Source organism: Anguilla anguilla, chromosome 10 (assembly GCF_013347855.1).
Source record: "Anguilla anguilla isolate fAngAng1 chromosome 10, fAngAng1.pri, whole genome shotgun sequence".
NCBI classification, from domain to species: domain Eukaryota; kingdom Metazoa; phylum Chordata; class Actinopteri; order Anguilliformes; family Anguillidae; genus Anguilla; species Anguilla anguilla.
In genome coordinates, this window is record NC_049210.1 from 28,901,314 (window position 1) to 28,929,089 (window position 27,776).

General features: G+C 39.8%; 1 protein-coding gene across 2 annotated transcripts in view; it reads left to right on the forward strand.

Moving 5' to 3' along the window:
* The window catches only part of LOC118206160 (acyl-CoA dehydrogenase family member 11-like), an 84,606-nt gene that overhangs the window by 50,459 nt on the left and 6,371 nt on the right, over positions 1–27,776 (forward strand). For both annotated transcript variants that reach the window (XM_035378423.1, XM_035378424.1), the window contains one exon: positions 13,678–13,770. In XM_035378423.1, coding sequence (XP_035234314.1) covers positions 13,678–13,770 — 93 coding nt within the window. The remainder of the gene's footprint in view (positions 1–13,677; positions 13,771–27,776) is intronic.

Here is a 27,776-nt window from a genome sequence, read left to right on the forward strand (position 1 = left end):
AAAGTCACTGATGCGACGGAACCCCACGTGTGATCTCGGTAATTTGATTGGTGTATTATTTTGGGCGCACAAACATTTGATTGGCCTGTGGTATTGGAATGGTCAATAAAACATGGATAGAAATTGATTACTGCTTTAATGTTTAACCCTGTTAAATCGGGCTTCCCATTCCTCCAAAAGGGACTGTTCCTTGCCCCAAGCTGATGCCTAATTGATCAAGCAGAAAGTTTATTGCAGGGTCACAAGAGGAAGGGGACAGGCACTTCATTATGCCTTGATTGACCAAAAAAAGTTTATGATGAACGTGACTCAGCAGAGGGTCAGTCCCATAGTCAGGGAGCCAGAGGCCTCAAAGTTCCTGTGTATAGTTAAACGTCGTTACATATGCAACCTAAATTTAAACTGTTCAACCTCAAATTTAAATTGGGAGCACTGTTTCGACAATAAACAATTGTCCGGGTGCAACTTTCAGTTTGAATTTCAATGCAAATAATATGTTGCAGTCAGAACTACCATCTTTATTTTCCCTGTAACCATTCTAGCCAACCGTCAGCTTCTCTAACTCTATGCTGGTTTTAGAAAGCTAGCATTCCCTAACGCTTTGTAACAAGTCCCAATGAACCACACAGGCACGGAGGTGTACGATGCGCACGATTTATTAAGTGCACGGGTCACAGTACTGTCGTTGTCATCGTTGTTGTTGTTGTCATTGTTGTCGTTGTTGTCGTCATCGTTGTTGTTGTTGTTACTCTCAGTGTCCTTGACCGTGGCCGTGTGCATCTGTTCATCAGTCTCACTGCAGGCAGCACATATAAAGGTTAGCACTGATCAAGTAACTGCCTGTAGCTATGACTGCCGGTGCCGGCTAAACCACTCCCCCATTTCTCTGCCTTCAACCGGCACCACAATCACGCCACCCCCTCACTGTAAGGTAAAATTTTGGCTGCCCTAGCCAAAATTCCAGGATTGGGGTCGTAAAGAACAGAAGGCTGCAAACACAGCTGAAAAGACAATTGCCCCGCAATCTGGAGATTGCCGTATGACAATCTCACGACCTTTTTACCCCACCAACACTTGCAGGAACCCAGAAAAAGGATTACCTGTTTTCATGTCGTTAAAGCACCCACAGGCACCGTTGGGCTAGGCAGGAACCTGGTTTACCATTACCCACATTATGGACTGTTGAAAGTGTTATATGTATGTGCATGTAAGTTACTGGGAATAGTGTGATAAGTGTGGTGGACTGAGAATAATACCATTTGTAATGCAGGGGATACTTTATGTGCGGACAGGCACAACGACCTATTATAAGTTGGTATGGGGAGGTTTATCCCAGGTATGTATTGCCTACATAAGTGTTTGCATTATAGAAAGACCACCACCTTGGGCCTCCATAGAAAATTATCTTAGAGACAGATAAAAGCATAAGGTCACGTTCCATTGTATGACGTATCTTATAAATGTCACTAGATTTTTAATGGTTCCCCTGTGTCTACAGAAGAGGAGGGAGTATGCTCCCTTAAGGAAAGTAGTAGGGGGTGGGAGTCTCTTGGTGGTGTGGAAGGTGTTCCTGTCCAGACCGTATTTGGGCATACAAGGGGAGGTGTGTAATGTGGAAGGCTTGCTCAGGATTGCATTTAAGGGAAGTCCAAAGAAACATTCAGGAGAATCTGCTTAACAGTTCTCCTGGTACCACCGTCGAAGGTGAATCTGCTTGTCAGTTCTCCTGGTACCATAGTCTTCTCATATGAGTATTTTGTAATTTCAGCATGCGTCATTCGTCTCTTTGTGTTCCTTTTATTTGTCTTTGTATGTCTTTTCTTATAGAATAGCTGTCTTTATTTGTCTTGTTTTGTTAATGCAATATTTACCTCTAACTGCCTGTCCTTGGTTAATGTCAATGGTCATAATCATTATAAACTGTTTTTCCTTTTCAGTGCATCTAACATACGTGGTTTGCATATACGCTGAACAGGGTGTGCATCTCTGCAAGGACCAGTCAATGTATTGGCCTTATATACGGTTTCGGGGTAACACCATAATTGGGTTACTCACTGGGCATAGTGATAATTTCACTGACCGGAAGTGCAGCTGCTCCGAGACAGATGTTAGTTTCAATGTCCAGATGGATCCTAGTATTATTTTACATAAATAGTAATTGGGTCATAGTCTGGGATATTTAGATAGTTTCACTAACCAGACGGAGTAACCTTAGTTAGTGCTTCCTGGGAGAGATGTTAGTTTCGGTACCCAGACAAGCATATTTTACAGATTAAAGTCGCTTATTCATGGCGTAACATTATTTGCAAGATTCCCATATGAGTAGCACCTTTACCTGCCAGGATAGAAGGTCTTAGTGTCAGAGAACAATTAGATGAATGCTTGGCAGCAGTAGATAGTCTTGTTATCTACAAGACTTGCCACCCACTATTTCAGCACACCGCAGTCAATACACGTATACGCATACCTATATTCGCACAAACATCCACAATACATATTTATGGAGTCAGATAAACTTGGTTTTCCTCATTGCAAAACATATCTAAATAAACTTCTTAATCTTCTTAATCACTTGATCTCTTAGTCCCTGTCATTAATTTTAAATCCTTACAGTTTGGTGTCTGGATCGATGTGATTGGCAGGACACTAACTTTAAACCCTTACATCACATACCCCTACCACCCGACTTAGGCCGGGGAGCTACCCGGCCGATAACAGACTCTCTCTCCCCAACCGGGAGAGGTAGTCTGCCACCACCATCCGCACCCCCAGCCTATGGATCACTTTAAACTTATAGGATTGTAATGCTAGTAGGGCTGTGCCCTAATCGGATAAATCGGATTCGGCAGTTCAATATGACTATTCGACGATCCGTTTTATATAGAAAGGTCTATAAGACTTTCTGGCAAAATAGTACATTGGCATGCGTTTCAGTGCTGATTTAGACCACATTAACATAGTCAAGTGCAACAGAGTCATATTAACATTTTTTTGAGCATTTAAAATCAATAAATCCGTGAAGACAACTGCATATGACACCAGATGGCTGAATTGCCGACAATGTATTAGCCTGCGTGCGGATTTGTCGGAATCATGTGTTGGAATAATGAGACAGTAGGCTACACAGATATTTCTGGTTAAACCTAGCTCTTATAACTTCTTTATTTTGCTTTAAACATTAAAAATGAACAAACAACAAAAAAAAAAATGAAACATAAATTCACGGCATTGTCTGCTTTGAAATAACTGACATATCATATTCAACAGGATAGAGGCCTAGGCTACTTCTTTATTTCTCATTAATTAGCCTATAAGAAGCCTAATATAGGCCTGTACATCTAAACAAACATGTAAAAGAAATAAATTATCAGATGAAGCAATTGAATTATTTCAGTTGAAAATAATGCATTTGTAAACAACAGTTTAAATAAACGGTATTGTCAGCCTTGAAATAACTGACGTCTCGTCTTCAATGAGACCCTTTTCTCTTAAATACAAAAAAATAATATATAAATCTAAATAAACGTGTAGAATAATACATTAACAAATTAAGCAATTTAAGATTAGGCTTCTTTTAGATTAAAATAAATGCAAATGGTTTAAATAAATTCTGGGCATTCTCCGCTTTGAAATAATAACTGACCTCTCTTCAAAAGAATATTCTATTTCTGAAGGCTATTTTCCTTTAAACAGCCTAAAAAATAACTAATAAATCTAAACAAGTGTAAGAGCCTAAATAAATAATCAGCATAAACACAAATTAGGATTAGCCTATAATTATTTAAGATGAAAAAGCACACGTTTGTATTCAGGCTTTTCCTACACAACAAAATAAATAATAGGGCTATAAAATGAATGATTTAATGGGAGTGGTCTTACTTTCCCAAGTTATGCAGTGTTCTTCAGGTTTCGGCTTCTCCCTCCAGTTTACCGCGCATGTTGTCACATGGAATTTTTCTAGCATGCGCAGGCTGCAAGAATATAAACACTAAATTTATAATTCAATATTGTAATATAACCACTGTCCATTTTTGTAAGATTCTATAATGATGTATTCCGGTATTGTAATGCACATTGACTGTCCAAAAAAAAAAAAAATACTGCTTGACTCGAAGAATCTCAGTTGACTGAGGGGTCTCTGACAGATGATTTGAATCGTCGACTTTCAGGGGGCAGTCCTACATGCTAGATACCAACAGGTGATGCGTGCATTGGCATCTTTCATGCGGTGGAGCCACTGACGGGGAGCGTGGTCCGAGCCGAGGGTGAAAGAGCACCCCATGATGATAACGGAGAGCACCGACCACCTACTTGATGGCGAGACACTTCTCCACTGTGCTGTACTTCACCTCCTGCTGAGACAGTTTTCGGCCAATGTACAGCACAGGACGGTCGACCCCCTCCACCTCCTGGGACAAAACGGCCCCCAGCCCTCTGCTGGATGCATCCATCTGCAGACAAGCAGGGAGAGAAAAGTTAGGTGTATAGAGGAGCGGTTCCCCATGGAGAGCCTGTTTTACCCTCTCAAATGCCTGCTGGCATCGCTTCGTCCACTGGACCCGATCTGAGGCACTCTTTCGGGTCAGATCCTTCAGGGGACTGGTCAGCTGGAATACATGTCCTATAGTAGCCTGCCAGCCCCAAGAACTGTCTCGCCTCTTTTTTATGCCTCCGTGACGGCACAGCCGTGGACGGAGGCATTATGTTTTTGGGTTGTCCGTCCGTCTGTCCGTCCAATCCCGATTCTCGTGATCTCCTGATATTTCTTCAAATTTGGCACAAACGTCCACTTGGACTCAAGGATGAACTTGATTTTGGTGGTCAAAGGCGGAGGCATGCAACTGCGAGGCGGTATTTCTAGTTTGTCTTGGGCCGAGAGCAGGCCGCAGTCGCTACCTTCTTATTCACCTGGGGACGCACCTGCCCTCCACCCAAGTGGTATCCCAGATACCGTTCCTCTCTCCGTCCAACTGCACACTTCTTCAGGTTGGCCGTAAGCCCCGCACGCCTGAGGGACTCAAGCACCGCCCCCATGCTGCTCCCAGTTGTCACTGTGAATGATCACATCATCCAAGTAGGCAGCAGCATATGCAGACTGAGGTGTTGAAACGTGGTGCCCCAAACAGCCCGAAAGGAAGAGTGACAAATTGGTTTGAGCCATACTGAGTGGAGAAGACCGTTTTCTCTTTGGACCCCGGCGACAAGGGAATATTCCTGTAGCCCTTGGTCAAGTCCAGCGTCATGAAAAAACGAGTAGTGCCTAACTGGTCCAGGAGGTCATCGACACTAGCATTGGGATAAGCGTAAAAACGTGAGACCTCATTCACCTTGTGATATTCAACACAGAACCGTACAGACCCATCCTGCTTATGTACTAACACAATGGGCCTGCACCATGCACTGGTTGATTCTTCTATTACTCCCATTTCTAGCATATCCTCTAATTCAGCCTGCACAATTTTCTTATTGTGCTCCGGCAGCCTATAGGGTCTGGAATGTGCTGTTACTCCAGGAAAGGTTTCAGTATGGTGGTGAATGAGATTTGTGTGCCCTGGCAGGGGAGGGAACACATCCGAAAAGCGTTGCATCCGCCCTCTGGGTCGGCGAGAGATTATCAAAAAGGACTGGGGTGGAATTGGCTGCTTTTGTCACCTCAGGTCCCAACTCATCTCTCTAAATTTCCGAAGTAACCAGAGAGACAGGGACCACCTCTCTCCATGCTTTCAATAAATTTAGGTGGTAAATTTGTGTTGCTGTCTGATCACACAATCTCCGACTTGCTGTTTAACCACAAACGGCCCTTGCCACTTAGCGAGTAATTCTGGGCTAGATGAGGGATGCAATACAAGTACCTTATCTCCCGGTGAAAATGTCCTCAGTGGAGCGCCTCTATTATATGAGCGCCGCTGATGTGTGGAGTTTTGCTCGCAGGTCCAGAACATATTGAATTTAATTTTTATTCGCGCTTGGACCCACCTCCCAGCTTTCTTTAACCAGGTCCAATATACAGCGTGGTCGATGACAAAAAAGCAGCTCAAAGGGAGAAAATCTGGTGAAGGCCTGGGGCACCTCATGCACTGTAAATAATAGAGGGTTCAACCACTTATCCCAATTTTTGCTATCCTCGTGTACAAACTTACATATCATTGTTTTTAAAGTATTATTAAACCGCTCAGCCAGTCCGTCCGTTTGCGGATGGTACACAGAAGTCTGGATCGATTTAATTCCTAATAATTTGTATAGTTTGCGTAGTGTGCGTGATATAAAGGAAGTGCCACGATCAGTTAGAATCGCTTTTGGGATTCCAACTCGGGAGATTATCTGAAACAATGCTTGTGCAACACTCTTAGCCAATATGCTGCTCAATGGCACTGCTTCAGGGTATTGCATTGCACGTCGCCAGCACTCCTGCCCAGACATCTGAGGAGGCAGAAGGAGTAGCGGCGAACGCCGCGTCCGCTATCGACGAGGGTCCGGCAGGTGGTCCTGTCCTCAGAGACTGGAATTCCCTCGGAGCAGGAGCAGCAGATGGGGCAGTATATGGAAAGCGAGGCTGGTAGGTGTTTAGATGATCCTCCTTAAGGCTTCCAGCGAGATGGGACGATGGCAGTGCACCAAGTCAGCGGCAGCAGTCAGCAGGCTTAACAAGAATTGCTTGAGTTTCACTTGCTCGACCACCTCCGCTGCTTTAGCCACCGGTTTGCAGCGTCCCGGAGTTGCTGTGCTAAGGCGAAGGGACAACCGGTGTCCTCGTAATGGAGGGACCTGAAACAGCGCCGGTGATCTTCAGGGGTCCACCCGACCCGGTCAAGGATCGCTCACTTCAGGTCCTCGTAGCTGGCCCTCGAGAATGCCGGCAGGCTGTGCGCTGCTTGCTCTCAAACGTAGCCAGGTATACCTCCATGTCCTCCGACTCCCCCAAGTGGGGCATCTGTAGCCCAGCACACCTGCCCGCTGAGGCAACCGCGGGCTGTTGACCAGCTGGGTCTGGGCGCAGCAAACTTTGCAGGAGAGCCTGGAGTTTGGTCACACAGTTTTTTCCTCAAGATTAATAAAATCAAACGAGCAATCATTTTTGCAAAAAATAAAGTAACATAGATCTTAGGAATTCATAAGATGCGACCCCCTCAACCTGTGGTTCAAGTTGACTGAGGTGTCCACCTGTTCACCCACCAGCAAAGAAGTAACCATAGCTAAGAGTGTCTAAAAGAATTCTCCTGGTTAAGGTACGAGGCAGGCAATATTCACTGCAGTCAATGTGGAGTGGAGATTGCAGGTCCCAGTTTGCAAAACGGCAGCCAAGATAGGCTCGCTTGTTGTTCGATATTCAAATTCAATCATGGATAACTTTTTATTGTAAGTTTTCTTTGTGAAAAAAATCCCCACGGACAGAAAGCGTACCTGCGTCCGCCATGTGTGCTGTCTGAGTTAATAATTCAGTGACCAAGAGATTTCAGACTTGCATTTTGTAGAAGGTAATTTGTGTTTTTTTTTCTCAATTTACCGTGTCTGCCCCTCATTCTTATGTCAACGAATAATACCAACAATGTCAGAAATTTTTGTTTCCTGCGAAGTAACCCTATGACAAAGGTGTCTGAAATGAATCGGTAATATGTGTGGATTTTTCATACCCTTTGTAACTGTAAACAAGTGCGAATCCGCAATAGCTGCGATCGCACACGTGCATGTATCCATGTGTGCATGTATCCATGCACACACAAACACGTGACCTCTTCTTTGGTTCATGACCAACCTTTCCACAAAATCTGTGAATCCATTCAGGAGTTATGCGCCTTTTTGTGATAGGCCACGCCCATCGCCACGCCCCCTCACACAAATATGTGACCTCTTCTTTGGCTCATGACAAACCTTTCCACAAAATCTCGTGCAAATCTGTGAATCCATTCGGGAGTTATGTGCCTTTTTGTGATAGGCCACGCCCATCACCACACCCCTCACAAACCCTCACACAAACATGTGACCTGTTCTTTGGCTCATGACCAAGCTTTCCACAAAATATTGTGCAAATCTGTGAATCCATTCGGGAGTTATGCGCCTTTTTGTGATAGGCCACGCCCATCGCCATGCCCCCTCTTGGTCAATTGGCCTTGAAAGTTACTCAGATCTACCTTCAGTCATGACCAATGTCCATGCCAAATTTCAGCCTCCTGGGGCGAAAACTGTGGTCGCTACAGGGTGGGACACTTTTTGTGGACCAACCGACCGACTGACTGACCGACCGAGAGAGACACAGCTATAGAGCTGCCGGTCGCAGCTAAAAATGTTTATTATCAATTAAAGGTTTGTTGCATTAGTGCAGAAATTGAGAGGCATCAATTGTAAAGCGCTTTGGATGAAAGCGCTATATAAATGCAGTTAATTTACCATTTTACCATTTACTAAACCTACGTTCAGAAGTATTTGCACTTAAGCTAGCTGATGTGCACCTCATGTAATTTTCGAAATGTAATTATGGAGCGTTCCCATACAGGTAACGCTGGCTACATAAAGATACTGTAGCTATACTGGATTAACTCTAATCGAATAGGTTAGTTATTAAGTACACAGCAGGTTTCAAGGTTCATTGGTGACAATAATCTCAATCATCTGGATGAAGTGGATCCCAAGTAAATCTTTTTGCAAGCTTTTCCTGATTTGTGAACCCTTTCATTAATTTAAAATTATTTTTATAAACCATGTTCTATAACTCATCATGGACTTGGAATACACTATTCAAATTAATTTTGCCACTTAACCAAAACACATAATGGCCTTAGTCCAACTCTACGATATCTGAAAGAGGGTATATATAAATGGTATATTCAGTACCCCATTATGGGCCTTGAAGAAGATATTCAGAAGCCTACTGCTCATTAACCAAACTAGACAGTATATTAACTTAATTCCAAGTGTACATGGACAAGGATCCCATGTGCTACTATTCATTCACAACTTTTTTAACTTTTATTACCAACAGACATACAACTGCTGTCCACTGTTAATTATGAAATTGCTGGTGCCCCTAACTTTTTGAGTTTGGGAGCACTGGTGCAAGTAAGTAAAAAAGTTAAACTGAACACAGACAGGGTTTTTTTTGCATCAATATGTGAAGAGTTTAACCCTGCATTCACACAGTGAGTGATTTGGTTGAGTTGCTCAAGGGTAGGCTGAGGGAGGGGAAAGAGCTTCCTGTTGTGTTCTCTTAGTGGTCTTGTGCAGCTACACATTTTTGAAGATAAATAATGGCATTACACAGTGCATCAAAGATGTATTTTTGCCATGTGGCCTTACAGATTTACTCATTGGCACATCTCAGGTTAACCCCTATGTGCAATCCCCCTAGTGGTCGTGCCTAGATTGCTCAACTCAGACATTCATTGCTCCTGTAACCGAACTATGAGTTAAAAACAAACTCTGTGTTCTAGCTTTATTAGTAGATGATACGTGACAACTATGCCGAATACGGAGTTTCGAAGCGACACCATTGTCGCGCAGGTCTTCCATATAGCAAGCACCCCCTCTCTGCAGTCTCATCTGCAACTACACCCCCGCACATGACACACCGGACAGTAGTGTCTATCTGGGCATTCATAAAAATATTCTTTCACAACCAAAAATTTGTATTCCGTCATAGCAACAAGATAAACCCAACAATAGCCCTAAGATATGTCAATACAGCAATGAAAATGCTGCTCACTGAATAATTAAACAAGATACATTTTTCTAAAATTATACCATTTCATTCTACTCTCAGAATTGTTGCATCCCAAGTCCGCCCACAATACAATAACACGGAGAACAAAAATTTGGATGCAACAAAATCACCTGTGCCCAAAACAAAGCAAAGTCCAAAAGAAACTTCCCAAAGTAACATAAACGCATTTATTAGAGACAGACAAAAATAACAATACCAAAAAACCATAAGATACAGTGGCCCCAAAAAGTATTTGGACACTTAAGCCACGCTTAAAAATGTATGGATTTCATTGAATTAAATAACAAAATTTTAAACCAAGTGGCATTTATGTTAAAGACAGATACCTTAAGCACACCTTTCAAGCAAAACATTTCACAAAAAGATGTTTGTTAGGTTTTAAATTATAAAACAATAGATATACTGTTCCAAATTAGGACAAAAAAGTATTTGGACACTCAAACCTATACTGATTGTGAAACTTAGTGGAACATGTCCATGGTTAATTTGATGATGAACTACACCTGTGGTTGGATCACCTGTGTGAAATTAAGGATAATTGACTCATTTACCCACTATAAATGATCTTGGAGCAGTTGTTTGAAAGTAATTGCAAAAATGGCTAAGAAAAGTGAAGTAAGTTCTGAGAAAAGGTCTAGCATCATTTGTTGGCACAAAGAAGGCAACTCTATTCGACAGATCAGCAAAAAACTTAATCTCCCATCTTCCACAGTTGGGTATATTGTAAAAAAATTCAAAGATGAAGGACTTGTGAATGAGAACAGAAAACGCAAAGGCAGACCCAGAAAGACCACCAGCAAATTGGACAGGATAATTGTTGGTAGCATCAAGAAAAACAGGCGAGAAACAGCAGCAAGGATTGCCTCAGACATCAACAAGAATTACCAGATACAACTCAGTTCACAGACTATTCGAAACAGGATCAATGAGCATGGGTACAGAGGGCGAGTAATGCGGCGAAAACCATTCATTAGCCTAAAGAACAGGAAAGCCAGGGTAAAATTAGCAAAAGAACATGCGCACAAAGACGGCAGCTTTTGGAGTCTTATTTTCTGATGAGTCCAAATTTAACCTCCATGGATCTGATGGCAGAGCATTTGTGTGGAGAAAGCCAGGAGAAGAATTCCAACCGGACTGTAAAGCATGGAGGTGGAAATGTGAAAGTCTGGGGCTGTTTTTCTTACAGTGGTGTTGGTGAGCTTGTGTGCATTGATAGAATCATGAACTCTGAAGTATACAGATGCATTTTGGATGCAAACTTACAGAAATCAGCAAAGAAATTATTCAAATGACAGAAGTGGATCTTTCAGCAGGATAACGATCCAAAACATACCAGCCGCCTGTTGAAAGAATACTTTGCCAAAAAGAAAATTTCAGTCTTAGAATGGCCGTCCCAGAGCCCTGACCTAAACCCTATAGAGCATCTATGGGATGCAATGGAGAAGAAAATGTCAGGCTGTCGATGCACTCGTGTGGATGAATTGAAAGCTTTGCTGGTTGAAACGTGGAGGAAACTTTCACCACAGCTGTTCATGAAACTAATTGATTCCATGCCCAGACGTTGTCAAGAAGTTTTGCGAAGTAAAGGGTGGCAAACTAAATACTAAAACACTTAAACTGTGATCTTTATTGAAGGCATTATTGAGTGTCCAAATACTTTTTTGTCTTCATTTTCAGCAGTATATCTATTGTTTTATTGTTTAAAAGCCAACCAACATCTTTTTGTGAAATGTTTTGCTTGAAAAGTGTGCTTAAGGCATCTATCTTTAACATAAATGTTATTTGGTTTGACATTTTGTTATGTAATTCAATAAAATTCATAAATTTCTAAGCATGGCTTCAGTGTCCAAATACTTTTTGGGGCCACTGTATATACAAAGAGTTGTTGGTGTTGGACCAGACACAGGTTAGGCGAAAGCAGGGCGTACAGAAGACCCTGATCTAATAGAAATAATCATCTTTCTCCTGATAAAAAAAAAAATTAAAAAAATGGTGAGTCTTCAGAAGTTTTCATAATCTGAACTTAAACCTAACTAATACATGCACTTAAAAGAAAAAAGAACATTATCTGTCCAAACACCATACATAAAGCATTCATCAAACAAAGCTGCAAAAGTCTATATCATCATGCAGGGTCCATCCACAAAACTGCTCAGCAACGCATCTTTCTTCTTCAGCTGCTGCAGGGTTATGTAGGGCCAGAGGGAGGTGAACCAATCCGGCAATCAGCAGCTGAATCTTGCCTCTGAAGACTTGTATGGCTTAAAGGGGAATTGCACTTTCAAACACAAAAAATGAAGGTCGATACATTCATCAGAAGAAAATTAGAAATAAAATAAGCCCATATGGGTTTTAAAGTGTAATTCCCCTTTAACATGTTTTGAATGCCCTCAACTATGGAAATATGTTGTAAAATCCACATAAAAGCCCTGTTTTTTTTTTTTTTTTGAAGCCCTGTCTTTAATGGGAATTTTAATCTACGGAGGTATTTATTTTTTTGACGCGCAGTATACTTTTGGTAGATGCCATGTTGCGGCTTTCCATGCGCCATGAAACCATAAGCCGTGGACAATGGGGTAGATCTTCAACGCACCTCCAATACAAACAAACTAAAGGTCCACTCAAAAATAAAACTCAAAATGTTTATTATAGGCGTTCAGTACTCAAACACTTTCAGCGGTTCCAAAGCATTAATAAACAATGAAAATTCTATTTACGAGTGTTGAATTCTAAATGCAATGATAAATGTGGTGTGGTTAAAAAATTGTATGGTTACCCCTGGTTGTATCACATTGAATTCCTTCAAGGCAGGTTTCCATTTAAAGGTAATGCATCCACAATCCATTTAAGGTGAGTATGACTGAAGGTAAGGTTAATTGCAATTACCATGGTTTAAGTTAGGTGGGGTTATCATTCCAAAATGTGTTGATGTTAAGGTGAATAATGATGGTTAAATAAACAGGATTATGTATAAACAATTAATGATTTCAAAAAACATGATTAGTTATGTATATATAAAAAACGAATTAGTCAAACACAAAAATATTCTACTTCAAGAGAAATGGCTCTAACAGTTGCACTGGAGGTTAGCTCATTTGTTTTGTCCAGCAGTTGCGGTTATTAATGGTGAAAAAAATCTATATAATGCCACAAAATTTGTGCGTGAAGTGATACACGGGATATATGGGAATAGGGTGGATTCAATAAACATCTTGGGTTTCCAGCATGTATTATTGCAAAGTATTATGCTTTTAAAGGAGGTATTATCACCAGTTTAAGCTTATATCATAACATTATTACACGTTGTTTGTATATATACAATGTTACGTCAATTAAATTAATGGGGGTGATGACACGTTTCAGTTTCACCAAAAACAATAGCTTGACCAATATGGTAAAGTGACTTTGAACAGCTGCTGATAGAAAGTGCAGCTCTTTACAACAGGAAACCTTTCCATCTCTGTTGGCCTAGGCGAGCATTTGCTGCACAGACATGATCTTTAGTCTTATACCCTACTCTCATCTCCTCCGATCTTCATCGTTTTAAGGGCTGTTCTCTGTGCTTTCTTCCTGAGTAATGTCCCGTTCTAGCTTGATTTGAAAAGGCTGAACAGAATACATTTTCAATGCTGCTCTATGGACAATAGCAATGAACCAACACCTGCGTAACCATTTTACGTCACTACCCAGAGTGCATTGCCACGGTAATAACAATGGCGTCCTACGAGTTGATGGATTTTAAAAAAATATTTAAATAACTAAATACTTTCATGTGGTTTTAATAACATATTTATATAATTGAGGGAGAGAGAAGCACAGATCACCAACACATAATCCCAATTAATTGTTTTTAAGTGGACATAACCCCACTTAACTTTTTAAGTGGAAGCATGAATGTAATCTAATGATAAATACCATGCAATAATATGAGATCCCACCATCTTTGTACTATTGTCTTCTAGGCTGTTGCTGTTGTTTCTGAGGGCCTGGAGTGTTTTGGGGGCCAGGGGTACATGGAGGACACAGGCTTACCCAGAATGTTACGGGATGCACAGGTGGGCTCTAAAGCAGTGGTTCTCAAACTCAATCCTGGCGTACCACTGTTGGTACCACTGCTGGTTTTTGTTCCAACTGCATTTCCAGTCCCAGAATTTTGGCAAGCTGCTAATTTCCGCTTTTTATGTTTAGAGGAATTATTTACCCTCTAAAGCCGCATGTCAGAACTAGCAATGCATGCTATGAAGAATAAAAGTCCCTTATTCACATTGTGCTATATTGCAAAAGATTACATAAAGAGAGGTAAAAAAACAAGTAATGTTTTAACTGATCAAGTTAAATGTGGATCAGTAGGCTACTAATTTGTGAAAGTGTGGACTCTTGTTCATGAGCGTGCCACCCAACTCACTAGAGGCAACAATAACATGCAGAGAAACTGTTCAGGAAACATGGTGGAACCCTCTTCTCATTTATATTAATAGGCTGCTATTTTCTGCCCCTTTATTTTTTTGCGTAATAATTCATGCAGCTACTCCAGGGAGAAAGTATTTGTACGCTAGTAATAATTTATTAGCTAGTAAAATTTATGTCTTATTTACTGTGACTACAGCTAATTATGCAATCAGTGAATGGGACTGCCTAGTAATCGTGTTATGCATATGAAGCATAGCTTAAATGAGTTTCAAAAAACTCCTGTTTAGTGCTTTAAATGTCTTCATCGGATGTGGGAAAATTGATGTATCTGATGGTACACCATGAGAGTGTATCCAGCACTACAGACATTACTCAATAAAATGCATGGACTGTGGTATTCCAACTGCGGTGGCAATTGTTGAATTGATCAGATGCACCTGTAATGTAAGGTTATTTCTATACGTAGGTGCTTGTCAGGGAAGTTTGTCATGGATTTTTGTCTTTTATTTTTTGGCAGTTCCGTGACTTTACACGTTTTTAGTGCTTTCCATGATTTTTTGGCAGTTTTTGATGGTAACAGTCAGCCTTAATCCAGCCTAGTCAGTTGTTGCAATCAAACGTTGATGCTCCTTCTACAATTACCTCACAATGTAGGATGCATGTATAAAAACTAACTCTAAAGAAATACATACAAACACATGGGAACACACCTGTTTTATAAAATTTGTTTAGTAATACAATTTAAGCATGCTCGGCTTTGTGGTCTCGGCATTTGCCTCCCACCTGTAGGGTTTTTGTTGCTGTTAACCCCGATTTATGCACTTGTTTTCTCATTGTAATCTGCTAGTAATGTACTCTATTGTAATGATCAAACACTAAACAAACACTGATCAAGCTTCAAGCTGCTATGTATGGGAGACCAAAAATGACAAAATTATAAAAATAAAAATAAATGAATAAATAAATATAAATGCAAGAAAAATGTAAAAATAAATGAATGTACGCAGAAACAAATGAATTGGTAAAATCTGACGTACAGTAAATGGTTATTTCTGGATTTATTTATTTATTCATTTCTGTATATATATTTATTTCCATATTTGTTTTTTGATTCATTAATTTCTGTATATATTTATTTTCGTATTTATTTCTTGATTAGTTTATTTCTGTATATATTTTTTTTCATATTTATTTATTTCTGTATTTCTCCCTCCATATGATAATGAAGGGCGTGGTCTTTGCATTCAAGCTATCAAGCCGAAAGGCGGGGAGTAGGAGGTCAGCGCAGGCATGCTCGGAGAGAGATAGTGCATAGTTCCTAGATAAGATATATGATCCAGTATCCTAAATCCAGTTAAGATGGACTCGTACATCTAGACAAACTTTAATTGATAGGAGGCTTGTTGCCGTAAGATCTCAGACTGACCTTATGCCATACTTTGCCATCCTATGGTGAACTGTTCTCACAAACCCCTAAAAGAGTTTCAATGCCATGGACAGACAAACCAGAAAATAAATAACTCACCACAGCTTCTACGTGTAATATGTGAGTCCAATGTAGTCTGATTTTGGAGTGAAACATTCAGGCGAAGAGCCTCTTCCTCCAAATTGCTGAACACTACAGGGTCAACCTATGCAGCTAAATGGAACAAATTGTCAAAACATCCATGTGAAATAATAAATAACCGGGACTACCATTTTCAGCTATGTTAGCCAGTCTTAAACCTCTGGCTACAGTTGAGGCTAAAAGTTTATTTCAGCTTTTATGTACTATATCAGATTTTCAGTGGGTTAAAAGTTTACATACACCTTTTAAGTATTTGGTGGCATTACCTTTTAATTGCTTAACTTGAAGCAAACACTTGGAGTAGCCTTCCACAAGCTTCTCACAATACTTTGCTGGAATTTTTGCCCTCCTGACAGAGCTGGTGTGACTCAGTCAGGTTTGTGGGGCTCCTTGCTCGGACACGCCTTTTCAGTTCAGTCCACAAATTTTCTATGGGATTCAGGTCAGGCTTTGTGATGGCCACTCCAATACTTCCACTTTGTTGTCATTAAGCCATTTTGTTACAACTTTGGAGGTATGCTTAGGATCATTGTCTTCCTGGAAGACCCAGTTGCGACCAAGTTTTAACTTTCTTTCTGATGTCTTGAGGTGTTGCTTCAATATTTCTTGATAATCATCCTTCGTCAGTCCCTTTTCCAGCAAAACTCCCCCACAACATGATGCTGCCACCCCCATGCTTCACAGTTGGGATGGTGTTCTTCGGATTAAAAGCCTCACTTTTTTTCCTACTTACATAGCACTGATCATTATGACCAAACAGTTAAATTATTATTTAATCTGACCAGAGAACACTCCTCCAAAAGGCTAGGTCTTTGTCCTGGTGATCACTTGCAAACCTCATTCTGGCTTTTTAATGCCAGTTTTGGAGTAGGGGTTCTTCCTTGCGCAACAGCCTTTCAGGCCATGGTGATGTAGGATTCTCTTAATGGTGCATGTAGATACTTTGGTACCTGATGCCCCCAACTCCTTCACCAGTTCCTTTGTTGTTGTCTTGGGGTTCAGTTGAACCTTTCTGACCAAAGTTTGTTCAGCCCTGGGAGTTAATTTGAGCCTCCTTCCTGAATGATGCAGTGACTGTGTGGCCCCAAGATTTTTATATTTGCATACAATTGTTTGTACAGATGCTTGTGGTACCTTCATTTGTTTTGAAATTTCTCCTAAGGAGGAACTGGACTTGTGGAGGTCCACAATTTTTTTTTCTGAGGTCTTGGCTGAGTTGCTTGGATTCTCCCATGGTATCAAGGGCAGAGGCAGTGACTTAAAGGTACAGTAGGCCCTTAAATACAGCTACAGGTGCCAATTAACTCCCAATTAACTCCTAATTATGACAATTAGCCAATCAGAAGCCTCTAAAAAGTCATTGCATCAATTTCTGGAATCTTCCTGACTGTTCAAAGAGACAGTCAACTTGGAATACATAAAATAGGCTAACCTATTTTTCATTGATGTTAAATTATAGTTAAATATGAGTTAAGTATATTTATGAAGATGAAGTTTGAGTTGAACAAATCCAATCATTTTATCGGTTTTGCTTTACAGTAGACGTTGGAGCCATTTTGGCAAATTAGTAGGCTATGTATTGTTGCACGCGTGTCCAATGTCAGACTAGGCAGATCTTGAGGAATAGTTACGGCATTTTTTTTTTTTTTTGCAAACCAGAGTTTCCAATACATGGAGGATTAGACTGACTCAGAAGCCCAGATTACAAGCCTTTTTATACTTCACTACTGTAAATCACGAACATACGTGTTACCCTGCGTTCACACAACGAGCAACTCGGTTGATGGATTGCTCAAGTGTACTAGGCTGAGGGAGGGGCAGGAGCTTCCCGTTGTATCCTCTTAGTGGTCTCATGCAGCAACATATTATTGAAGAGAAATAACAGCATCATCATAGATTTGCCATATAGACACACATCCTCTCCTTTCATTTTTGTAGTTATATCAGGACACTGATAAATATTATTTTTACTGTTATCTCGCCATAAATCTCTCTCTCACTAGTTAGCCGTCTAGCTAGTGATCTCTCCATATCAAATTTAAAAATTCAAACCGCTTTATTGGCATGACAAATACAGGCATTTTTGTTGCCAAAGCAGGTTGCATAAGAAAACTATGTACAATATGGATGATAGATCATAATAATAATAATAATAATAATAATAATCCTAAAACCAAAATTACCATGGGATGTTAGGTGTGTGTGTGTGTTGTGTGTGTATGCTTGTGTGGGCTTATACATGTGTATGCTGTGTGTTTGTAGTATGTGTTTGTAGTATTTGCCAAATTCTTGATTGATGGGTGGACCCAACACCACACTGCTATAAAGAGCAATTGGTTCAATTATAGCTTCAATGATTTTAAGCCAAATTCTAATTGGAGTTTCTAAAGAAATTTGTCCTTTTATTGTTAATTTATTGCAATGTTGAAATGCCCCTAAATAATTTTAGAAAGAATGTTCAATATAATATGTTCCTCACATGAATTTGTGTTTAGTTCCCTGAGATCTGGATCTTTTTTGGAATGTCATAATTTTAGTTTTATTCAGGTTTACTGCCAGGGCCCAGGTCTGGCTGTACTGTTCTAGCAGATCTAGGCTTTGCTGTAACCCCTGTTCAGTGAGCGACAGGTCATCTGCATAGAAGGGGCTGGTTAGCTGCCTAGCTGACGATCTCTTCATCTCTCTCCCTAGCTAGCTAGCAAGCAAGTTAAAATTGCTGTCCAAACATAATTTGTTTTAGACGCTTGTCCCTGTACTCTTTTTAAAAAATGTTTTATAACACAAAGTGTGATTGTACCATCATGATAAGTTGTTCCTCCATTTTTCTTCACTGAAGAACAATAATTCACAAAATGGTATCATATCGGTTGGAGAAATAGAAAGCCAGAATCTCTGATTGGCTGTTGATGGGCAATGCTCGCAAAAAGTTGGGGCATTGCCCAGTTGCTAGGGGGTTGCTGGACGTCACTCAGCTGAAAAGAATGAGTGGACTTCCGGCAACTAGTCAACCAAGTTATATGAACATGGTTACATTACCTAGCCCTTCTGTGGCTAACTAGAGACATTACAGTCTGTAGCTGAGGCTAACTAACTACACAGTCTCACTACAGTATAAAGTACATGCATGTGTACTTTCTACATGGCAATATTTAGCCTCGGTGGTTGGCTAACTGGAACTGACACTGCTCTTTTGTAGAAAGTCTTTGAAATCTCTGACATTCCACTGATTTTCATTCAGCTAGTTATGGATTGGGCTTTTCCTGTGGTTAAGTCCCAGAAAGCCTGCGACTCCCTGTTGGATCTGCGCTAGCTTCACAGACAGCTTTACAGTCATTAGTAATAATAATAATACAGTTTATTTATATAGCGCTTTCCATCATACAGAGATGATCTCAAAGTGCTTCACAGAAGGCAACAATAAAACAGTAAAAAAATAAAATAAGAAATGTAAAATCACTGGATGATAGTAAAACAGTGCATTAATATAAAATCACATATATTTTATCTGTATCATGGAATGGATAAACAGGGATAGGTACACTGATAAAAATGGGTTTTAAGCCTGGCTTTGAATGCCGAGACTGACTGTGCCAAACGTAGGCGATCGGGCAGACTGTTCCAAAGGCGTGGTGCCATGGAGCAAAAAGCTCGATCACCCACAGTACGAAGCCGAGTTCTGGGAACTGCTAAGAGGCTATGATTGTTGGACCTCAGTAAGCGGTGGGATTCCAAGGGAGACAGGAGTTCAGAAAGGCAGGAGGGGTCATCGCCATGCAATGCGTTAAAAACCAGCAGCAGTATCTTGAAGTCAATCCTGAAGCTGACCGGAAGCCAGTGGAGCGCAGCCAGGACAGGAGTGATATGCTCAAATTTCCTGTTTCTGGTGAAACTCTGGCTGCACTGTTCTGGACAACCTGTAGCCTCTGGACTGACCTTGCAGGAAGCCCACTGCATTACAGTAGTCAATTCTTGAGGAAATAAGAGCATGGATGAGTTTATGAAGGTCGGGGCAGGGAAGAATCGGATGCAAGCTAGCTATGTTCTTGAGGTGAAAGAAGGACTTTTTACAGACCGATTTGATATGTGTGTTGAATGTAAGTGAGGGGTCGAAAACAACACCAAGGTTTGTGACAGAGCTGGATGGAGAAATGACATGGCCATCAATGGTGGGGGTGATTATGGGATTGTGTTTTAGTTGATGTGGTGTGCCAGTAGGGCTTCGGTCTTGCTTCCATTCAGCTGGAGAAAGTTTATGGACATCCATGCTCTTATTTCCTCCAAGCAGGTATTAAGCTTGATTAGGGCAGTGAAGGGGTCAGGTTTGGTTTCAATATAAACCTCAGTATCATCGGCGTAAAAATGGAAGTTGATTTAGTATATAATAGGTGTCAGACAAACAAAGAAGGGACAGCACATTTGTTCGGAGAAAATATTTTTTATTCTTTTAAAGATACAAATTCTCATCTGTTATGTTCATTGCTAACCACTAGCTCCATATGCTGTGTTTTTATGCTATGTGTCCAATTTACCTGACTTGGCTAATCAGCGCTGTTTAGCCACATCATGCTATGGAAGTAAAAATTCAGTAGCATGGTCGTGTGATTAATATGATTTGTGATGATTAATATTTTTATACTCTACTTCCCAGAACCAGAGGGAAATAAAGATCAAATGCTTTAGAGCCAAATTAAGTACAATGTTAAAAATGCAACCCTCTCGGCCAGTCATTTTAGAGCAGGGGTTCTCAGCCTTTTGTAGACCAACGCCCCCCTATTGTATGTTCAAGTCCCATACTGCCCCCCCCCCCCCCCCCAACAAAAATTGAATTATCAGCCCCAAATGTAGGTTATTATTTGTTGATGTTCGTGATATTATGTTATTTTTTCTTTTAATCAAACAAGCCCCTACCTATGCTGGTTAATTTTCAGACAGGAACTACATTTTAGCTATGTGTCATACCCTTGGCTGCCACCAGAGGGAAGCAAATGACTTATGTCTTGTCTAATCTTTCGTATTCACTGCCTTACATTTGCTGGCTGTGATCTCTTGTGCTTCTTGTTACTCATTGTAATCGTGCTTATTTTATTATAGTTTATTAAATAACTCTTCATTGTTTATCCTTGTTCCTACCTTTTGTTTCTCTGTTCACCTTGTAGCCTACCTCTCATAACAATTTGGCATGTTCTTTTTATTTTGAGGCATATGCTGTGTTTTTCATGGACCAAACAAGCCTAGGCGATTGTACAGGAAAAATGTTTTGGCTACAACAGCAGCAGCCTATAGTCCAGCAATTATTTTCCTCATAAATATGCCTATGAATTAGCCTACCGCTACGGACAATGACACAGAAATATGATATAGACCAGTCAAACGTGTTTCACAACAGAAAGGGCAAACAGTAAGAGCAACAGTAAGAGGATGGCTGAAATACTAATGTGAGCCCTGTGCTTGGTGGTTCCCCGCCAGTTTTTTCACCGCTGGTTGGAGAGAGGTGAGCTTCAGCCGTAATGCGCCTGAGGTGGTCAAATTCTATGAAGGTATTATTGGAGCAAAACAACTGAGCACTTGCGACAGTGGAATTTGTAGTCACAGAGAAAAATGCTTTAATGCACACACCCGTATCAATAAATGTAACTAAATGTAACTTTAAATTTTTTTTCTCTCCCACACACACAACACAACAGTTACACCTTCTCAAATTCTTCATTGCAGGTGCACAAATCCTATTCTACGAATCACAAATTAAGAAACTTATACGCTCACATTTTTGCTACAGTTGCTGTAGTGAATATGGTGCAAAGCGCATTCACACACCCGTATCAAAAAATGTGAAGTCATGGACAAAATTTGCACATCCGCAAATCAATATGTGAATTCATGCAATGAGAGTTGCACACCTGTAGAATATTTTCTAACAAATACATTTTTTTTTCTTGGATATTTTTCTAGAACAAACACAAGTCAATAACTACAACTGCTTGAATCTGCTGCTACAAGTCTCAAATGCTGTTTTTTTGCTTAGAAATGACTAGTTCCACTCGCTCTCACTTTTGCACCACATATCTCAGTGAAATGTGGAGCAAAAGTGATTTGTGCACCTGTAGAGCCAGGGGTGGGCACTGTTCAGAGATCAGAGAACCCTTTTGGCCAATCAAAGAAGCTTGTTTGGACGCCTGTCCCTTGGCGCTGTCACACCAATTTTGATCCGGGCTGCAAAAATGATCCGGGTGATGCAATGACATTCTAAAACAGTTGTTATACCCATTGTGACGTACTTAACGTTTCGTTGCAGCGTCCGTTGCTATGCCGATGCTGCCAGCCTTGTTGCATTCTTAAAGATTCTAAGACAACTCAGCAATTTCTCTGGTTTAATGGGTCATTTTCCAGCCTGAAATGCGATCGTATTAGTAAATGGCTACACGTCTTCTAATTTGCAAGTAGTTGGCTGTCTCCCTGGATATGAATGAAATGTTTTTAAAAGAAAATAATAATAATAAATGCGATTTTATCCACGGAAATGACTATACTAAAAGGCAAAATAAATATTGTGGTCGCGATCGCCGTCATAAACGTCAGAAGGAAATCTCACTGACAAAATTTTTTTTAAAGTTCGCTCTCTTTGCAGTGGTGTTTGGGCTGGAAACGAGCTGTAAGAACGGAATAAGCCCCCAAAGTGAAGCACAACACTGCCTACTGATCGTAGATGAGATCGCTGTGAGGTTTTTGAAGATTGCTTTCTGGAGAGGATTTCAGCTGCATGCTCCCATATTCCTGAAAATGCTGCAGCGTTGGCCAGCTATAAGTGTATACCACCGTATGACTGCTGTGCGTTTCTGTAGCAGTTCTTTGGACAAGGGCAAGATGAAAAAGTGCAGCAAAATTTAATAACAAAAGGTACAGTGAAACGCCCATATATACCTCAGCCCTTCAACTGTAGGATTACAAATTCTTGAACAATACAAATATTTTAATTCATTGCCCTTCTGTGGAATACCTTTTTATCAATTATTTGCTCGATAAAATATGTGAATTCTGCTGTGGGAGAGATAATGTCCATGACTAATTTATCCGACACCTTTCATCTCATGAAAAATCAATAGCTTTCTTGGTAATAAATACATTTTAAAACTAAAACACGTGCAACCACATTAATACAAGTGAGGTGGCTCCAAAGCTTGGCAAATGAATGCATCTAGTTAGTGACTGAACTTTACTGAATAGAACACATGCAATGGTTAGTTTCAGGCAACATGGTTTGAAAACAGTCACTGAACTGCTAGAAAACAGTCAACAGAACTGCTAGACCCACTTTTCGAACTGCATGGAAAGTGATTAAATGACTACTGCAATTAGTGTCACAACAAACTGGTTAATATATTACAGAATACATCAACATAATGGGGGGAAAACATGATTCGCTGCACTATTTACTTTCATGCCACTTGTACCCGAATTCTTCTGTGGATGGCAGCTGGCCTTGATGCTATGACGTTTTTATTAAGCAAAAAAATGGGAGTAATTAAGCAATATTAAGTGGCATGTTCCATTTTTCTTATGTTGATTAAACCTGCTGATGCTTGTTAGCTACCTAGGCTACCGCATATTAATCAGCTAATGTGAAATTATTTGCCTCACTTTTAATAGTTTTCACCGCTACAGTGGGTAATAAAACACATAGTGATGATCAATTTTCAAATAATGGACGTAACAATTTACATATATACCACAACTTTTGTTTTCGAGCATAATTTACTCATTGAGATGTTGCTTGCTTGCAGGACCAACAAAGAAGAAAAAAAACACATAGCCAGAACAGTTTTGATACATCTATGTTTTTGGAGGAGGCTTTTGATTGGATAATGTATGTGACTCGGTCAATAAAAACATGCTTTTGACGTACCCCCTTTGCTTTTGACATGCCCCTTGATTTTTACACGCCTCGTACTCCGGTTTCTCTATACTTTTAACTCTCATATGAAACACTGCAGTAGGTTTAAACTGCCTGGGGTGTATCTGCACTGTTGACTGGCTAGCAGTCCAAGCAAGCTTGCATGCTATATCCAAACTATGCAATTTATTTATTGAAATCTGTGTTTAATGTGAAATACGTTGCTCAAGCTTACATGCAACCACCTAAAAATATATATATATATATATGTGTGTTACATTTAGCATTTTACATCTCCCCTAAAAATGTAAACCTAGTAAAAAGCAACTATTGAAGCAAGGCATGTACGGTGGATCTACTCACTCTGGTATTGATCAGCTAATAGGCCCCAGAAGTCATGCCATCATTCCCTTCAATTTCATTACATTTTCAGGACTTCCAGATCAATAAAGGTAGACTGCCTATGGGAGAAATTAATGGCATTTTTTAAATTCCTTCAAAATGTATGATATTTGGACGTTTGTTCAATTTCGCCTGTTTTTTATAATCTAAAAAAGATCAGTGTAATTTTAAAGAGCAAATTGATAACGGCTAAGTGGTTAGCGACCTGTCGCATATTATAAGGCTGTATTTCCAGCTACCATTCAAATTGTAAGTGGTTTGCTGTTACCTGTTAGTGTAAGAAAGTATATGCTTGTTTGCTTTGTACAATTGTATATATTGCTGGAAACATCTTTGTTTTTGTCATTGTTGCTGTTCTCAATAGTAGTTTCCTTAAGTTATTTGAGGGCTTTATTTAAATTTCTTTGCTGGCTAACTGTAGCTTTGACCAGCTTGAAAAGCCAGCAGACTAGTTGTGCCGTAAATAACATTGGCAGCAGTGTTAGCTTGCTATCTTACGCCTTTTTGACATTTATTAGCATAACCAAATTCACATTACAGATATCTGTAATGAATTTACAACTAGTCAAAATGCTAATTTAAGATATCTGTAATTACATTTTGACTAGTAAGACTTAAGTTACTTATGCCATTAAATTGTATGGAGCCTTCAATTAAAGATATCTGCAATAACGTTTTGACTATCCAAAACTTAAATTCCAGTTATCTCCATTTAAATTATGATTCAAATTCAAGGTATCTCCACATTAGTTCCGACTAGTGATAATTTAAATTAAAGATATATATATATATATATAATTGATCATGATTAAAAATATCTGAAACTAAGATATTACTTCTTAATTGTAGATCTTGAACTGGAGTTACGACTCGTCAAAACTAAACTGGAGATATCCTGAATTTAACCCTCCTGTTATGTTGCGGGTCAAATTGACCCTTTTTAAAGTTTGAAAATCTAGGAAAAATACTTAAAAGTATGAAACTTCTTCTACTGGCCTTAATTAGTGTAATCAACATTTTAAATGAAAATGGTTCATTTCATGTATTTGCAAACCCCCCCTGTATGGGGATTGACCCGGGAACATTTTTGCTGTACCTAAAAAATGAACAGAACAGGAGGGTTAAGTTATTACTAGTAAAAAGTCCTTTTAAGATATCTACAAAGGAGTTACGGATATCTTAAAAGGAGACAATCTTATTTTGGAGATATCTTCAGTTATCATTCTGACTAGTTGGAATGCATTTATAGATATCTTCAATTATCATTCTGACTCAGATTGATCTGATTCAGTCGTAGATATCAGGTCTTTGTTCTAGTAGTCTTTGACAGGGTTTTCAATCCTGCGGCCCATGCGCAAAAGGAGCTGCTAAGTATAAATACAGATGTATTGTTACATGTCTGTAACAAGATGACTGTTTTGCCGTCTCTTTCCAATTCATGGTAATTATCTTACTTTTTTATTTTTTATTACTACCATAATTTCTATTAAAATTGATCACACCTGGTTTGCAAAACATGAGCGAAGTTATTAAATGTTGAAGGGCTTGCCATAAGGTTGCTGTTAGAAAAAAAATTAAATCAGTTGGAAAGCGTTGTCAGAATTCAGTGGATCCAGGGCCGTTTAAGAGAAGAATGTCCATAGAGAAATTATGCTTTGATCCTAAAATACATATATGGGCCAAGGTTTTTCTCTGTTTTATGTAAGACTTCTGAGGCACCTGGGAATAACTTGACACCATGACATACTTTTATTGACAGCCGCCTCATTATCATATGGATGAATTAATTTATTTCTGTGGTAATTTATTTTTGCATTTTTCTTCCATGTATATTTATCTATTTTATTTATAATTTTTTCTTGATTTAGGCATTTTTGAAAAAAAAAATAATACAGCCAGTCTGGGCTGGGAGTATGTGATTGCTACCTAGCAAGGTAGCTGATTTTAGCTATCATTTATCAAGCGAGAGCCATCTCAGTAGTCACGCATGTTACCGTAAAGTAGGGCTGGGCGATATGACCAAAAATATCATATCATATGATATTTTTCATATTGACAGTATGATGGTAGTATCTGGTTTTCCAATATAAATTATATGAGACAGGTGTAGGAGTAGAGCAATATCAATATTCATATTCGGTCAGAAGCATTACATTTGCTTAGTTAAACTATAAGTCCAGAGTCACAGCTTTACTTGCGTCCTTTGGATTGGTTTTGTTGTCTGAATGCTTTCTGGTTTCCAGTGCAAAATCCTTAGGATGTGGAAATGGGGAATCTGTGCACCCTTTTCTTCAGTTTTAAGACATGCAGCTTGATCCTTGTCACAGGCCTCTTGCCTTGTGGGACTTTCTCTGCACGATACGTCCATTTTGCGTGGCTTTCCTGGAGTGGCTCGTTCCTCCCGCGGCAGGTAGCCAAGGGTATACGCGAGATAACTTTGCTTGGTAGCAGGCCTCGCAAACTCTTCCTGGATTGCGGGCTGCACGCGACAGCGTGACTGGAGAAGATGTGGTGTGTCCAGTGAGAGGAAATGGAACGGAGAGAATGACGCAAAGGTGACCTCTGTTTTACTGAGGATCACAGGTTTCAAAGTTATAGGCTGTCTCTCAAACCGCATACTTCCATGCTTCGAGTGCGCATAGTGAGCATTTTGGTATGTCAGTCCAAACTGAAGTGCGCTAGTGCGGAGCATGGATAAAGTACCCGGATGCGCACTCCGTTTGATCAGAATTTGAAATATAAAAATATTTGTGACCGTATATAAAAATAGTTGAAATGTCGATAACAACCTGTACCTAGTTATGCAGAAAAAGTGTACTTGTTATCCTCTGGAAGTTATTTTTTTCAGTACTTCCGTAATTTTTTTCTGTGCTGGCAAGTATATCAGAAGTCGCCCAGCACTAGCATTAGCCACTAAGGGGGCATGTATCGACCACCAGTGGAGATTTAACAAATTGTAGAAGTGTCTCGTCTTGCGTATTTCTGGTTAATATGAGAAAGGGTGGTCCCTACAAGCATTTCTAGCAATCCGAACATATTCACACTTGTAACCCAAGTCGCAGGAAGCAAAATAGCCGTTAGGAAAGCAGTCTGAAACTATGAAGTGACAAGAATTTTCCAGATAGTTATGGAAAAGGTTAAAGATTATGAGTCAGGTGGCATGCCCCTCTCAATGAACTGTTTTTTTGTGCTACCATTCTGATTTTTTTTTTTTTTTGTCATTGACGATTGCTCTGCACATCTATGAATAAACAAATTAGATTTTTGTGTGGTTATCACAAGTAATTTCTTTTTAAAATGTTCATTTTACACTTTCACTTATCTCAGTTAAATCACAGACTGCTAATAAAACCAATTGAATTATGAATACTGCAGTGAGCTAAATGGATAGAGGAGAGATTGACAGAAAGTGGAGTATATAGAGGACTTTGAGAGAGGATAGCGACCAGGATAAATGCGTTAGACTTAGTATAGATAGGCCAGAGGGGATTGATAGAGGACATACATGAGAAAAAATGTAAGATACCGAGGGAGGGATACATTGAGGAAGAGAGTTCATTAATCAATCAGTGTGTGGCTTCAACTATTATATTCAGGTGTAAGTCTTACCTACTCTTTCCACCTTTGTCTAAACCATTTAGATTACATGTTCCTAGGTCAGCAAGAACATGTAATCTAAAGCTTATTTCAATGAAGATTGGCAGCTGACAGTTTATCTGCCTTTTCGATTTATACAGCAGATATACACCTAATTAATAGCTCAGTAGATAGATAGTGCTCTGTTAGATGGTTAG